General features: G+C 41.9%; 1 protein-coding gene across 1 annotated transcript in view; it reads left to right on the plus strand.

The window, feature by feature from the left end:
* Positions 1–17,067, plus strand: part of LOC124788223 (chordin-like protein 1) — a 560,639-nt gene that overhangs the window by 407,178 nt on the left and 136,394 nt on the right. Inside the window, exon 5 of the mRNA XM_047255444.1 lies at positions 16,004–16,092. Coding sequence (XP_047111400.1) covers positions 16,004–16,092 — 89 coding nt within the window. The remainder of the gene's footprint in view (positions 1–16,003; positions 16,093–17,067) is intronic.

A 17,067-nucleotide genomic window follows, 5' to 3' on the forward strand; every position in this document is an offset into this window, starting at 1 on the left:
TCAGCAATGATATAAATATGGCTTTTGGAACAGACAAATGTAAGAAAAATAGCATAGTCAAGGGAAAACACACTAAACAAGAAGATTACATATTGGATAACCACAGCGACTGCATAGAAGCAATGGAAAAAACAGATGCCTATAAATATCTAGGATACAGACAAAAAATAGGAATAGATAATACAAATATTAAAGAAGAACTAAAAGAAAAATATAGACAAAGACTAACAAAAATACTGAAAACAGAACTGACAGCAAGAAACAAGACAAAAGCTATAAATACTTATGCTATACCAATATTGACCTACTCATTTGGAGTAGTGAAATGGAGTAACACAGACCTAGAAGCACTCAATACACTTACACGATCACAATGCCACAAATATAGAATACATCACATACATTCAGCAACTGAAAGATTCACATTAAGCAGAAAGGAAGGAGGAAGGGGATTTATCGACATAAAAAACCTACATTATGGACAGGTAGACAATTTAAGAAAATTCTTTATAGAACGAGCAGAAACTAGCAAAATACACAAAGCAATCACTCATATAAATACATCGGCTACACCACTGCAATTTCATAACCACTTCTACAACCCTTTAGATCACATAACATCAACAGATACGAAGAAAGTAAATTGGAAAAAGAAAACACTACATGGCAAGCACCCGTATCATCTAACACAGCCACACATCGATCAAGACGCATCCAACACATGGCTAAGAAAAGGCAATATATACAGTGAGACGGAAGGATTCATGATTGCAATACAAGATCAAACAATAAACACCAGATATTACAGCAAGCATATTATTAAAGATCCCAATACCACAACAGATAAATGCAGACTTTGCAAACAACAAATAGAAAAAAATGGTTCAAATGGCTCTGAGCACTATGGGACGCAACTGCTGAGGTCATTAGTACCCTAGAACTTAGAACTAGTTAAACCTAACTAACCTAAGGACACCACAAACATCCATGTCCGAGGCAGGATTCGAACCTGCGACCGTAGCGGTCTTGCGGTTCCGGACTGCAGCGCCTTTAACCGCACGGCCACTTCGGCCGGCAACAAATAGAAACAGTAGATCACATCACAAGTGGATGTACAATACTAGCAAACACAGAATACCCCAGAAGACATGACAATGTAGCAAAAATAATACATCAACAGCTTGCCTTACAACATAAACTTATAAAACAACATGTTCCCACATACAAGTATGCACCACAAAATGTAGTGGAGAACGATGAATGCAAATTATACTGGAACAGAACCATTATAACAGATAAAACAACACCACATAACAAACCTGACATCATACTCACCAATAAAAAGAAGAAATTAACACAACTAATCGAAATATCCATACCCAATACAACAAATATAGAAAAGAAAACAGGAGAAAAAATTGAAAAATACATCCAACTGGCTGAGGAAGTCAAGGACATGTGGCATCAGGATAAAGTTGACATTATACCAATAATACTATCAACTACAGGAGTCATACCACACAATATCCACCAGTGATCAATGCAATACAGCTGCATCCAAACTTATATATACAACTACAGAAATCTGTAATTATTGACACTTGTTCAATTACCTGAAAGTTCCTAACTGCAATGTAACATATACTGTACAGTTAAAAGGAAGTCACGCTTGATCAAGGTCCGCGTCACCTTCCATTTTTAACCAGACATAACGTCTGAGACAAGAAAGAAATAATAATAATAATAATAAGATGACAATAATAACAATAATGATAGTGAATTTATAGGTGTACAAAATAGATGTTTTCTGATATAGCGAGTTCTATGGAAAGAAAATTTAAGGAAATTGAACCGCCTTAGAAGACTGGGAAATGAGGAAGATCTGGTTGCAAAGGAGGATGTGCAGCGGTCATGTGTATATACAAGGAAAATGGTAATCATGATTGTTGCATTAGTAGATACATCATTAACTGGCTTCTGAAGTTGGAGATGATTCAGGTCTCTAATATAATGACGGAAGTATGGAAATTGTGCACTTGTCTGAACACAACCAGTATAGCTGTTCATATGATGGTGAAATGTGATCGAAGAGTCGAACATCACAGATATAACGAACATAGGCACTCATAACCAGTTCCAGGCGCCATGAGCTTTCCTAGAAAAGACCTTGCAGGATAACAAAGCTGTAATCAATAATTGGAAGTATAAGTATTTGTACAAGTTTCTTTTTCAGGTCAAGAGGGAATAGCTTTTTATATTGTTGTAGGATATGGAGAGAAACTCACGCCTTCTTGCAAATTGCAGTTACGTGCTCAGTCCAATTTAGTATTTCATCTGTTACTACTCCTAGACCCTTTGCTGAAGGAGAGAAGTTGATATTTGTCTCATTTGGTGTTAAAGGTGGTAGGAATTCCCGGTATTTTCGGCTAATGAGTCTAGAAAGTTCAACCAGTACATCCTGGGTTTTGGACGGGTTGAACTTTAGCCCTATATTCTGCGTCCATTTTGATAGTGCACGCAGGACGATATTGATAGTCTCGACATCTGTCTTCAGGTTTATTAATTTTGCACTTGGAATGCAACTGGAGGTCATCAGTTTACGTGTGGTGTTTGCAGTAGGACAAAACATGACACGCTATTGACATTCTATGAAAAAAGTTTAGGATCTAATGCCGATCCCTGAAGGACGACTGATACTCCCTGCCTTCATTGTGACTTCATAGTGCCGTGCATGACGTATTGCTGGCGAGACGCCATGTCTGGGCGAAACCATTGCACTACACTTGACGAGAAATTTAGGCTTTTAAGTTTGGCAAGTAAAATGTCGAAGTCGACAGTGTCAAAGGCTTTTGTGAAACCTGAGGACGACACGATATTCGCCTCTTTGTATCCATGGCAAGCTTCAGGTCATCTGTTACTTTTATTAAGGCAGATGTTGTGCTGTGATGTTTGCGGAAACCTGATTGGTAATGGTCTAGTAGGTTGTTAGTAGTTAGGCAGTGTGTTAGCTGGTCATGGACTACATATTCTAAGGCCTTGGAAAGTGCAGGAAGAAAGCAAATAGATCGGTAGTCAGAGGGTGCTGTGACAACGTCCTTTTTAGGTAGTGGATAAACTTGTCCCTGTTTTTCAAGCCTCAGCAAAACACTTGTTGTTAAAGAATGGTTGAAAATATCTCTTGTAGTGGCAGAAGTGGGTCAATAGTAAGTTTCATCGTTAGGATAGTGGTGCAGTACGTGCTGATCTGATATGCATGATGGCCTTTTTTGACGGTACTGCAAGAGACATGCTTTAGTCAGAATTTTTCTTGGCTGCAGTTGTTTACCCTCACGAAGTCAGTTGAGTCTCTGCTTCTTTTGGGGCTCATTTGTAGTTGTAGATAATGTATGGGCAAGCCTGAGTTTGGCATTTCTCACTGTTTGACTGCCTCTGTTCCACTTTCTACTTCTAAGCAATGTGATTTTCATGCGTAGGTGTGGTTTGTATGCCCGATGGACAGCACCTCTGATATTCATGAGCTGTTTTAATCTTCTTGGCGATTACTAGGACATATAGGAAGGGGAAAAAGTAATTTTAGCAGCTGCTTCTCATAAATATAATTCCCGTTAAAAAAGAAAATATAAAATACCTTGAAGTATTTGAGCAGCACATTATACTAATTAAACATGCTCATTACTGCTTACAACCAAGATCGTATAATAAAATTGTAGTATATAATTCTGTTTTAATCTTCTTGGCGAATACTAGGACATATAAGCAGGAGAAAATGCAATTTTAGCAGCTGCTTCTCATAGATATAATTTCCGCACGGTATGCGTAGTGGGTGGAATAGAGACCTTTCGGTATTATGGCGGATAAAGGAGAAAAATTAGTAAAAAATGTTTTATCTTAATGACAGAGCGAGGTGACACAGCGGTACTTACGACGCATTCAAATAGGCGACGGTTCAAATTCCCATGAGACCTATCCAGGCTTATCTTTAACCAAGACTCCCTAAATCGCTTAAGATAAATGCCGGAAGGCTTCCTTTGAAGATGGCGCGGCCAGTTTCCTTCCGCAATCCGAGCTTGTGTTCCGTCCTCAATGACACGTCGTCTACGGGACATTAAATCCTAATTTGCCACCGGGCGAGGTGGCGCGGTGGTTAGACACTGGACTCGCATTCGGGAGGACGACGGTTCAATCCCGCGTCCGGCCATCCTGATTTAGGTTTTCCATGATTTCCCTAAATCGCTCCAGGCAAATGCCGGGATGGTTCCTTTCAAAGGGTACGACCGACTTCCTTCCCCGTCCTTCCCTAATCCTATGAGACCGATGACCTCGCTGTCTGGTCTCCTTCCCCGAAACAACCAACCAACCAACCTAATTTGCCGTCCTTTTTAACTTCGCGGGAACAGCTTTAATTGTGAGTGGGAGGGGAGAAATCACTTACTGGCGCTGCATGGTGTCTGACACTCGACGTGGAACTTTATTGGCCGCAAATAGCGTCAGTAGCAGGGTGGAGGGAGTCACTCATGTCGACCCTCTTTGATTGGTTCGATGGTAGATGTGACACTAGTTTCCTCACTTACTCAAATTATCAAACTCACGTCCCCAACATTCAAAATCTTTCCGCTCTCGTATGTAGGTGAGGCCGTAAATTGGTGCTACAATTTTATCCCTGCGACGGTGGCTATGAAAGTCACTAAAAGCACTTCAGTGACAACCGACTGAACGCTTATTTGTAACCGAACAGATCTGATGCCAACCACATCCGTTACAGATGATACCTGTTAACACTTCGTGAAGTGTTTCTCATCGCATTTTACGCGGCACGATAGTTTCTCAAGCAACATTTATCGCTGATAAAGAAAATGCAACGAACCAACGTTCCTCTTACAAACACCTTTGTTGCATCAATATGATGCTAATAGGGTACTGCACAGCTTCCGCAGGGGATAATTTATATTACGCTCCCAACTCTTTGGTTTCATATCATTTCCATTCTTCTTTCGTGGCGAGGAGTAAATCCGTCTGTGATCCCTACGATTTTTCCGGCGTGATAGATTGACGGTATATTTTCTGGTGTCCATCCGAATTGACGATTCCATTTTTATGCACACTGCTTCGACAACTAGGTCACTCGGTTACAAATGGACATCTCGACATGTTATGCCACCTTAAACAACGGGATGAGATGTATGTCGAGGTTTCTAGGACGACACATTTTCATCGTTTGAATGATGTACAAGGTGGCTATAATTACACTTTCGCTATACAAATTCTTCGAATCCATATGTGGCATACAGCAAACCAGTGCTTAACAGTATTGGTTAAAAACAATCTTTGTTGCAATTATAGGTTTTTATTTTTCAACGACGCGTTTCGCCTTATTTAGGCATCTTCAGGTTATTTTTCTAGATGGACGCGAGAGGCACCAAGATCTGCATAACGCGTTCCCGTTCACAGGAGCGAGTAACATAGTAAGATGGGGGCTCAGGTAGAAACGCGTCCATCTAGAAAAATAACCTGAAGATGCCTAAATAAGGCGAAACGCATCGTGGAAAAATAAAAAAAACTAAAATTGCAACCAAGACTGTTTTTAACCAATACACTTTCGCTACTCGAACCACTGTAGATCGAAAACTATTTACTGTATTCGTACCCAACTGTATAGAACGATGTTCAGACAGTGCGCTGTAGGATTTGTTAGCAGAGTCGGTGTCATGACTTGCCGATACTGGTACGGAACACGGATCCCAAGGGCCGAGGACACGTAGCGTGAACGGCACACGTAACTGGGTTCTGTTTCGCGAACTTGCTATCCCTCCTATACGGGAGAGAGGTGTTTTGGACTCAACTGTTTTGTTGCACCATGGATCTCAAATTTACATTGCGTGTGACATCACTCGGTTACTCCGTGACGCATTTGGAGAAAACAGAATCATTGGCCGACCGTTCCAAACTGCGTGGCCATCGAGATCACCAGATTTGAACCCGTGTGATTTCTGGCTGTGGACTTACCTGAACGACAAAGTTTATCAACGGGACACTGAAGAAGAGCGTAGTGATGGAGGTAGCCAACATCTCACCTGAGATTTGTAAAGCAAACTGTAGTGGAGTTGCAGGCTGTTGTGAATGCAGATGGTCGTCACATTGAGCATCGTTTCTAGCCTGGAATGTAAACATGGTACGCAACTAACAAATGTTAAGCCTCTCATGTGGAAATTAAAATCTGTTGCTTTTAATGGTATATTCGTTATTTATCATTTGCATGTCTTTATAAGTGTTTCCACAATGTCTGATTGACCTACGATCTCTCGTTTTTTATAGGGCCTTCTCAAGTAGCGAAGTTTAACTATAACCACTCTATACTCCACGGAAATAAATTTGTATATTCAATAATGGGCAGCAAATGACTCAGCTGTTTATTGTTGGCAGGAGTAGAAGCAGCTTAACCCTAGGACGCCTAAAAGGGGGGGGGGGGGGGGCGGGTCGTTGAACCCACAATTTTTTTATGTCTCCTGCTTTTGCCCAAGTAACTTTCATACTACATATTCCCTTTGAGTTATTGCTTGTTGGCTGTTTTATGTAACGTTATTGTCAATATATTTTATAGAAAATTCCTGCTTTGAAAGAAAAAATAAATAAACTTATTATGGGTCCAACAACTCCCCCCCCCCCCCCCCGTGCTATAGAAAATTTCCCTTAGTAGTATGTCATATTTCTCATCTCTACAACCATGCAAGTTAGTTTCTTGTTGGTTGGTATTCTTAATATTCACAACAATCGGTTTACTTTCAGAGGAAGTGATTGTTGATGTCTATCAGCTGTTATTTATCTTGTAAACTTGCAGTGAGTTAGTGCAGTTCCCTACTGTTCACACCCAGACTTAGAAATGACTAAAAGAATACGTGACTCGTCTTTAGAAAGAGTTCTGAATGAAATTTTAAATGAAGATTCTGACTCGGGGCGTGAAAGTGAATATGAGGATGGTGTTATGGAGTATGATTCAGATCGGGAAAGTGATGTGGATGTTGGAGAAGATGAAGATAGCGCAGCTTCAGGCAGTGACCATCAGGATGTTGTTGTGGCCAAGTCTGGAAGAAAGTACGTAACCACACAGCCTAGAATTCCTTGGAGGTCTGTTGCTAATATAGTAAGAGAGCAGGCAGGAGTAACTCCAGCTAGTGTTTACCATTCACCTGGAGAAGCCTTGAAGTTACTTCTTATGCCTGACATAATGGATGTTATAGTAAAACATTCAAATGAAGAGGCAGTTAGGTGAAATGTTACTTTGACTAATGAGAAAGAATTGTATACCTGTATAGGAATCCTGATACTTATGGGGGCAAATAAGGACAATTGTGTCAGTGTACACGATCTTTTGCCAGACCTAATGGGTCGGCCAGTTTACAAGGGTATTATGGCAAGAGAACGTTTCAAGGAACTTATTGCAATCATAAGGTTTGATGACAAAAGTACCCGCCAGCTAAGAAGGGAAGCAGACAAGTTCACAGCAAGCCGTGATGTTTTCAACAAAGTGAATGATAGGTTTCCACTATATAAACCAGGCGTCCACCTCACCATTGATGAGATGCTCAGCTTGTTTAGAGGGCGCTGGAGCACACACGACGAAGAATAAAATTGCCAGTCGGGACCTGCCGAGGGAAAGGGCAGAGAGGATGGAAAAGGAGGGGAGAGCATGGGGCAGCATGGGAGTGGAAAAAAAAAAACACTTATAGCTTTAAGTAACCATGAAAATTACCAAAGTATTACAAGCACGAAAACTTTAAGTCACTTACTAAAATCAAACCCTGCACTGCAGATATAAAACAATCGTGCCAAAGGCGTCGTCAGTAGTTAAAATTAAAATATCACCTCCATCTGTACAGCATAATTATGAAGAGTTAGTCGATACGAACACGCCATATTAAAAGTACTTAGCCTGTGAACTAGCGTGAAGAGGGTGTGGAAGCACTAGGGCAGACAGTTTCACCGAGAGAGGGCACTTGCGGTATGCGCGAGACACTCGCGCACATTCAAACCCAGGGATACGTACTCATGCGCGGCAAAATTTTAAGGGTTGTGCTAATTCAAACCCTCTGTCTTAATAAATAAATCATATCAGAACCATTTAAAACACCCACATACAATAGAAAATATGAACACCAATTTGTCTATGTCCTAGTGTCAAGCAATGAAGCTTGCGCTAAGGAACACATTTAACGAGAGCTAGGGTTTTTTCACGAGAAAATGAATTTCACAAAAGAGACGCAAAACGAGGAGAGAGAACTCAATTTTCTTGATTTGAAGTTTATGTTATTTGACAAGACGACTAGCTTATACATTTTTCGTAAAAATACTTTTTCGTATAATATTATCCGCTGGAGGGCTGCAAAGATGTACGCACGAAGAATAAAGACGTAAATTCGGAGGAATTACTTTTCAACACGCTCTTGCATGTTGACATCACAATTTTTTTTTCTAAATTTGACTACATTTTGACCGCCATTTTACCATTTAAGGCACCGATTGTATCGCCTGCTTTTATTATTTATTATCTTCATGTTTTTGAAACAAATTCTGTGACTGAAGAGCGGCGTACCAAGCTGCTACCAGTCCGCCTCCTTCGGGGGGAATCGAAACTCAATAAGGAAAAAAAAAATTGACCAGTACAAGTGATTTTTTTAAAGTAAGTAAACATATGTGTGTTCGTAATTTCTACCTGTTAAAAGAAAAGAAAAAATTCCTTGACGTCTATATTTATGTGCTGCTCCATGACTCTGCTGTCAATATCTTTATTCTTGGCTTGTGTGTAACTTCTGTGTTTTTTTTCTAACAGTAAATAATATTTTTCATCAGGTTATGGGCCCAGTACACGTGTAAAGGCAAACAACACAGTTTAATTAAAACAATATTTGAAATGAGCGTATGTCTGTAAAGAAACATGACTGCTAGCGGCGATTATAAGGTCAGCATTGATAAGCTTGAAGGACCTGACGACTGGGCCAAATGGAAATGGCATATTTCTATGGTGCTACGTTCATATGGACTAGAAGATATTATTAACGGTACACGTGAACGTGTAGAGTTGCCGCAAGATGCGACAAGTGAACAAAAAGAAGCGTATGTGGAATGGCTCAAGGACGACTCAAAGGCAGCAAGTCTTATTGCAAGAGCGCTAAGTAAACCTGTTGCAGAACTCGTCTTAACGTGCAAGAATGCTAAAGAAATCTGGGACAAATTACGCGCCCGATTTGAACGTAGCAGTACTCAGCGTTTGAATATGTTGATTGAAACATTTTTCCGTGTTAAACGTGATGAATCGGAAGATATTAGTGCACATGTGGCCAAACTGCAAAAGTTATTTGTGGACCTGAACGATGAATTATCAAAACATGAAGAAAATACGCTATCTGAAAGAATCTTAAATGGTCGAATTTTGTCTACACTGGGAAAAGACTACGACAATTTTAAGGATCTCTGGGATACGATACCGACAGAAAAGCAAAGCTTGAATTTATTGATTGAAAAACTCTGTACTATTGAACTGCGTGAACGAGACGTTAATGGAAGTGCAGCTTTTGTCGTTTCTAAAACAAGAAAACGGCAAACAAGTAATCAGCAAGTAAAGATGACGATGTCACAATTAAAACAGAAGTTTCCGTGTAATAAATGCAAACAATTAGGTCACTGGGCAGCAGAGTGTCCACAGAACACTCGTGACAGCAATAAAAGAAAAGAGAAGAAGCGAGGCAGTGAACACGCTGCATTTACTTCATACGCTATGGGTGTGTGTACCAGTAATCACAGTGACCCAAATAAATGGTATTGCGACAGTGGCGCTACAAATCATATCACTCCCAACAAACAGTATTTTGTTTCGTATAGTGAATTTGATGTTCCTCAAGTAATTTCATTGGGAAAACAAAATGTGAAAATGTGTGCGTACGGTCAAGGAAGAGTTTACATCCAAATCCGACGAAACAATAAATGGTACAATGCTAGAATGGACAATGTTTTATACGTCCCTGATGCAAGTACTAATCTGTTCTCTGTGGGAGCCATTGCCTGCAGAGGCTACAGTACTAATTTTAGTTATAATAATGTCTGTGTTCGAAAACAAGTCAGTGGCAATATTGTTATGACAGGTTATGTGAAAAATGGACTTTCTGTGTTTTTTTTCGTATCCAGGGTGTAATTACAAAGCTAATAAAATGTTTTCTTGCCTTTAAATAATATTTTTCATCAATAAAAAAGAAGAGTTAAAGATTTACGCTGATGCAGATTTCGCAGGTGATAACCGGACAAGGCGCTCAACAGCTGGACTTCTTGCAAAGTACTCAGTTGGTGCAGTGTCATGGACAAGTCAGTTGCAGAAAGTAGTGGCCACATCCACAACCGAGGCGGAAATAATTGCAGCTAGTGAAGGAGCAAAAGAGTTAGTTTGGTTACGTCGTCTGCTATCAGAATTAGTGGAAATGTCGGGGCAGCCTCCAGTTCTTTACATTGACAATGCTAGTGCATTGAAGTTGGCAAAAAATCCAGAATATCATCGACGTTCTAAACATATAGAGGTCCGACATTTCTATGTTCGTGAAAGATATCTGAACGGTGAGATTTTCTTGGAACACATTGATGGACACAACCAGTTGGCAGATATTTTGACGAAACCTCTTGAACGAGTTCGATTTAATTTTCTATGTTCAGAAATTGGCATGCAAGAGACAAAGCAATGATTACATGATTTTTTCTTTTGGAGGAAGTGTTAAAAGAAAAGAAAAAATTCCTTGACGTCTATATTTATGTGCTGCTCCATGACTCTGCTGTCAATATCTTTATTCTTGGCTTGTGTGTAACTTCAGTGTTTTTTTTTTTCTTACAGTAAATAATATTTTTCATCACTACCCGCCACCTTTTTCAACATTACAGTACTAGAAATCCAAGGAGAAGAAACTTTTTTTAGATCGTTTTCAGATTGTACTTAACTGCCCTTCACATATTTTATGCGCAGTCCAGTCACATTAATGTGACTTAAGTTCGACCTTAATGTCCAATAACTACTCACATGTGGCAGTACTAGCCGTGAAGGATATATAGAGTATCTGGGAGGACACAGAAGACAGTACAGTTGTAGTCCAAATACGAAAACGGAGCGATATATCTGACGTCCAAAAGAGCACGACCATTGACTTCCGGGCCAAGGGTGGAAGTACACTCCTGGAAATGGAAAAAAGAACACATTGACACCGGTGTGTCAGACCCACCATACTTGCTCCGGACACTGCGAGAGAGCTGTACAAGCAATGATCACACACACGGCACAGCGGACACACCAGGAACCGCGGTGTTGGCCGTCGAATGGCGCTAGCTGCGCAGCATTTGTGCACCGCCGCCGTCACTGTCAGCCAGTTTGCCGTGGCATACGGAGCTCCATCGCAGTCTTTTAACACTGGTAGCATGCCGCGACAGCGTGGACGTGAACCGTATGTGCAGTTGACGGACATTGAGCGAGGGCGTATAGTGGGCATGCGGGAGGCCGGGTGGACGTACCGCCGAATTGCTCAACACGTGGGGCGTGAGGTCTCCACAGTACATCGATGTTGTCGCCAGTGGTCGGCGGAAGGTGCACGTGCCCGTCGACCTGGAACCGGACCGCAGCGACGCACGGATGCACGCCAAGACCGTAGGATCCTACGCAGTGCCGTAGGGGACCGCACCGCCACTTCCCAGCAAATTAAGGACACTGTTGCTCCTGGGGTATCGGCGAGGACCATTCGCAACCGTCTCCATGAAGCTGGGCTACGGTCCCGCACACCGTTAGGCCGTCTTCCGCTCACGCCCCAACATCGTGCAGCCCGCCTCCAGTGGAGTCGCGACAGGCGTGAATGGAGGGACGAATGGAGACGTGTCGTCTTCAGCGATGAGAGTGGCTTCTGCCTTGGTGCCAATGATGGTCGTATGCGTGTTTGGCGCCGTGCAGGTGAGCGCCACAATCAGGACTGCATACGACCGAGGCACACAGGGCCAACACCCGGCATCATGGTGTGGGGAGCGATCTCCTACACTGGCCGTACACCACTGGTGATTGTCGAGGGGACACTGAATAGTGCACGGTACATCCAAACCGTCATCGAACCCATCGTTCTACCATTCCTAGACCGGCAAGGGAACTTGCTGTTCCAACAGGACAATGCACGTCCGCATGTATCCCGTGCCACCCAAAGTGCTCTAGAAGGTGTAAGTCAACTACCCTGGCCAGCAAGATCTCCGGATCTGTCCCCCATTGAGCATGTTTGGGACTGGATGAAGCGTCGTCTCACGCGGTCTGCACGTCCAGCACGAACGCTGGTCCAACTGAGGCGCCAGGTGGAAATGGCATGGCAAGCCGTTCCACAGGACTACATCCAGCATCTCTACGATCGTCTCCATGGGAGAATAGCAGCCTGCATTGCTGCGAAAGGTGGATATACACTGTACTAGTGCCGACATTGTGCATGCTCTGTTGCCTGTGTCTATGTGCCTGTGGTTCTGTCAGTGTGATCATGTGATGTATCTGACCCCAGTAATGTGTCAATAAAGTTTCCCCTTCCTGGGACAATGAATTCACGGTGTTCTTATTTCAATTTCCAGGAGTGTATTTGCGAAACGACTAACTTTGTAAACCGTCCGCGGACCGCCGTGGTTAAAGTATACCGTGAGTGGCAAAATACTATTATCCAAAACCGGCGCCGAGGCAGCTATGGACTAGCACGGGTCATAGATGTCACGGGTAAACGAAGGTAGCAGAGATGTGTACGGACGAATGGACGTGCAGCTGTTGAGTAACTGACCGCCCGGACTCACCAGGGAGCTACCAACAGTGTCTCCTCAATGCTCGTTCAGCGAACGGTGCTGCGTACGGCCCTCCGCAGTAGGCATGTGTGCGGATTGCTGCGATGAAATCTGGAATTTGCACACCAGTTTCGCATTTGGGCGTGCACTGAGTAACGACAGGTGTCCTTTTCAGATGAACCATGTTTCATATTGCATCGGACACATGGCCGTTGGCTTGTACGGCCCTGCAACAATCGTTAGAAATGTCCAGGTCGGAGGAGGGGACGTGAGGTCTGGGCAATGTTTCCGTGGCATTCCCTGTGTGATCTCCTCATTCTGGAGGGCACAATGGACCAAGACAAGTATGTATCTATCGTTGCGGTCCATGTCCAGCCCTACGTGCAACGTGTCACACAGCTCGCAGTTTATGTGCATGGTTCGAAGAGCACCAGGATTAGTTTACTGCACTCCCCTGGCCGCTAAACTCCACGTATTTAAATCCCCAATCGGGAAACTGTGGGACTACATCGATCGGGTTGTTTGCGCCATCTATCTTCAAACGAGAAACCTAGCACAGCTGGACACGCACTGGAGTCAGCATGGCCCCACATCCCCTTCGGTACCTTCCACTAATCTCATTGACCCTCTTCCTGCACGTCTTGCGCTGCAAAAATTGGTTCTTCGGGCTTTCGACAGGTGATCACTAGACTGTGTATCATTGCGTAAATATTAAAAAGTTTGGTTGCAGCATTGTGCAACCCGTAGCGTGCTAAAGACAGCCTTAATGTGGAATAGTGAGTGTAATTTTTTTACTTCTGATATTGCAATTACGTACATCATTGTTTCCCTTCAGCTGCAGTGGATTATTTACGACAACATCATGAGGGAATAAATATACTGTGTAAGCAGTAGAGAAAGTTCCCAACTCCATAATCCTTTGAGTCCTAACAATATGAAAAAATATAATTTTAAAATTTTTGACAAAATTAATCTTTGTTACCATAGTAAGCAATGAACACAAGAAGAAATTGGCAAAAAATAAATAGTCAGTTATTTTATCAACACTGTTTTGCTTTGGAATACAAGAGGAAATCTGCAAAAACTGCACTCTCAGTTGTTTTTAAAAAGGGAATAGAACTATGGCAGAAACCACAGGGGCTGAAAGGGTTAACAGACTTCTACAAGATGATGGTGCGTAAGCACCACATGGTACTCTTACAGTACGTTTTTTAGCAATGATAACTTCGTTTCCTAAAGATGAGTTATCCCAGAACATTATTGCAAGTGTCATTTTTTCTTTCGCTTACGCCATAGTCCTGCAGCTATCGCAGGGTTGGTGTGGCTGAAAGGGTTAACAGACTTCTACAAGATGATGGTGCGTGATCAACACATGGTACTCTTACAGTACGTTTTTTAGCAATGATAACTTCGTTTCTTAAAGATGAGTTATCCCAGAACATTATTCCAAGTGACATTCTTTCTTTCGCTTACGCCATAGTCCTGCAGCTATCGCAGGGTTGGTGTGGTTACAACGGATTTGGCAAGTTTAGTTTTAGGGGTGACCGGATGCCCTTCCTGCCACCACCCCGTACCCCCCGGGGTGGAATCAGTGTACCCCAGCTGTCTGTGTCTAATGTAAATCATGAAATAGTGCGAACGTCTTTCAAATGTCTGTGACGCATCTAACTGAGGCGGAACGTAGGGACCAGCCCGGTATTCACCTAGTGGGATGTGGAAAACCGTCTAAAAACCACATCCAGGCTAGCCGGCACACTGGCCCTCGTCGTTAATCCGGCGGGCGGATTCGATCCGGCGCCGGCGCGCCTACCGGAGTTCAGGAAGCAGCGCATTAGCGCTTTCGGCTACCCTGGCGGTTTTTTTTTATTCCACGTGACATTATCGAATGGAAATATGCAAAATATGTCAACTTAGTGATTTGCCTCTCCCCAAGATTTCCAGTGATTCGAAGTACAAATGTGGCTCAGAAATCTGCTGTTTACAGTTTAAATTACTTTATGAAGTTTTCATCCTAATTTTTATTTCCTCACCATGCGTTACACTTGTCATTGGTGTAGAAGCTACTTTTTCATGTACCCAGTTCGTACCTGGCCGCCGTTGTCTTTGTCGTTGTGGATCCCATGGACAAACCGAGAGAGCTAAGTTTCTTGTTATATCTATGCGGAAGTCATGCCGGTAACTGTCAATGAAATTTTGCTTTTTCGCTTTTAGTATAACTGACATCACTGAAGTGAGCCAACATCGTTTTAAAAATACTGGTGGTCTTTAGCGACAAACCAACTAAACCACAAACAATGTACATATAGTGTACCGTAAATTTCAGCTAAAATTCCACCTAAAACATAAAATACATGCAATTACACATTAACATGCTATTGTTACAATTTAAAGTTTGCAGCTCATCACAGATAAATGAAAACAATACACATTAATAGTATCAGTCACAATTGAATTATCATTATCAAAATATATACAATAGGACACGGCGTAATTTTAGATTGTTGGTAAATAAGAGATACTTAATAGAAGCTGGTTGAGGGCCGTCAGTCTTCTTCAGTTTACATAGAAACAATTCGTTTAGTAGGTTGTACTTCTTGCAAGCGAAAATAATATGGTCAGTATCTCCCGGCGAATTACTGTCACAGTCACAGTTGGCACAATTTAATTAATAAATTCTGAGTTGGAAAACTACTATGGTCAGATCTTATCCTAATAACAGCAGATATTGCCTTTCTATGGAAGTTAGAGGAAGCGTCCCATAACTATGATGGGATTCTGTGTAATAGATTCCCTCGAAACAAGATGTGAAGTTCCATACTTCTTGCCACTCGAAAACTGCTTTCTCCCCTTAAACAATTAAATTCAGTAAACGAGAGTTCAGTACTTTATGATACTTCCTTGCAAGTAACGTCCTTAACGACTTCATCAGCTCGTTCATTACCTTATATAAGAGAGTGTGCTTTTACTCAAATTGTGTGATTTTACCCAAATGAAGGTGATGGTTTAGCCTCACTAAACACATTCATAGTAAATTGTACAAATTTTGTAAAGTGTGTCTTTCAGTCCTTATAGGAGAGTGGGCCTTGCCTTACGTACAGATTCCAAAGCACTTCTAACACGATTAGACAGTGTTTAATTTGATCTGCCACCTGTCCCTCTTTGTAATGAAGGTTTATTCTGTTCACAGGGCGGACGTATGAACTGTTCAAGCCGAGCGTGCCCCGTAAACTGTTCTAAGGAAGAGAATGCTGACTGCTGCCGCATCTGTTCAGGTACGTTCTCTAAACAGCTTACTCGCTATTTCTGATATATTCTTTCAAGTCTAATTAAAATTGGTTGGATTCTGGCGTTTAAAGTCCGAAGCAGCGTCACGCACTGTACTGTCTGCCGTGCCCCGCTCTCCGCGACGGTAGAAGATCGCTGTATTGTCTATGTATTCAACAGAAATCGCGTGAAATAACAACTGAAATTCATCTACGGTATAGGTCGTGTGGTGGTTCTTGAATTTAATGTCCCAGAAGATTGAGTTTGACTTATAAACGTCCGACGTTGCATTGACGAGCGCTCACACCCTGTATCATACCAGTTCTGCTATTCTAACTTGGGTGAACTGTCCATAGATAGGGGCTTAACGTAAAAATCCCCGATTATAGCAACGGATGCAGCAGATAAAGTCTTACTGGTGGTCCTAAATCTGCACGTGACCTCCTTTTCTCAAGTAATTCCTACAATAATTAAACTTCAGGCGCACCGAGAGAAGAACAGTTGTAAGGAATAAACAGTTCTCCCAGGTATGCATACAGTATCAAACTTTAAATGAATAGTAAACTGCAGTGTATTGTGATAAATGGAAAAATAAGTCAACACATAGTCACTCAAATACTCACGTCATGTAAAAGAAAATCGCGAATTGCTGAACAGACAAATCTTGTCTATGAATATACAGTTGGAATAACTGAGTCTCGTAATATCAGACTATAGTAGCCCTCACACGCTCAGTATTTATTTCGCAATACTGTGCACAATAATATTGACATTCCGAGAGCTGCATTGACGGTTTGCACAATCTATTGAAGGATACAGTAGAACTTAAAAAAATATTGACGTTTTTTCAATATATTGCGCAATATAATGTGCAACACACGGCAATTGCTGTCAAGATTTCGTGGTTTGCGGACAAGCAAACAACTGATATGGTGGCGTCATATTAATATGAGTACACTAGGAAAGACAGATGAAAGGGAACTTCTG

Source organism: Schistocerca piceifrons, chromosome 1, assembly GCF_021461385.2.
Source record: "Schistocerca piceifrons isolate TAMUIC-IGC-003096 chromosome 1, iqSchPice1.1, whole genome shotgun sequence".
Taxonomy (NCBI): Eukaryota; Metazoa; Arthropoda; class Insecta; order Orthoptera; family Acrididae; genus Schistocerca; species Schistocerca piceifrons.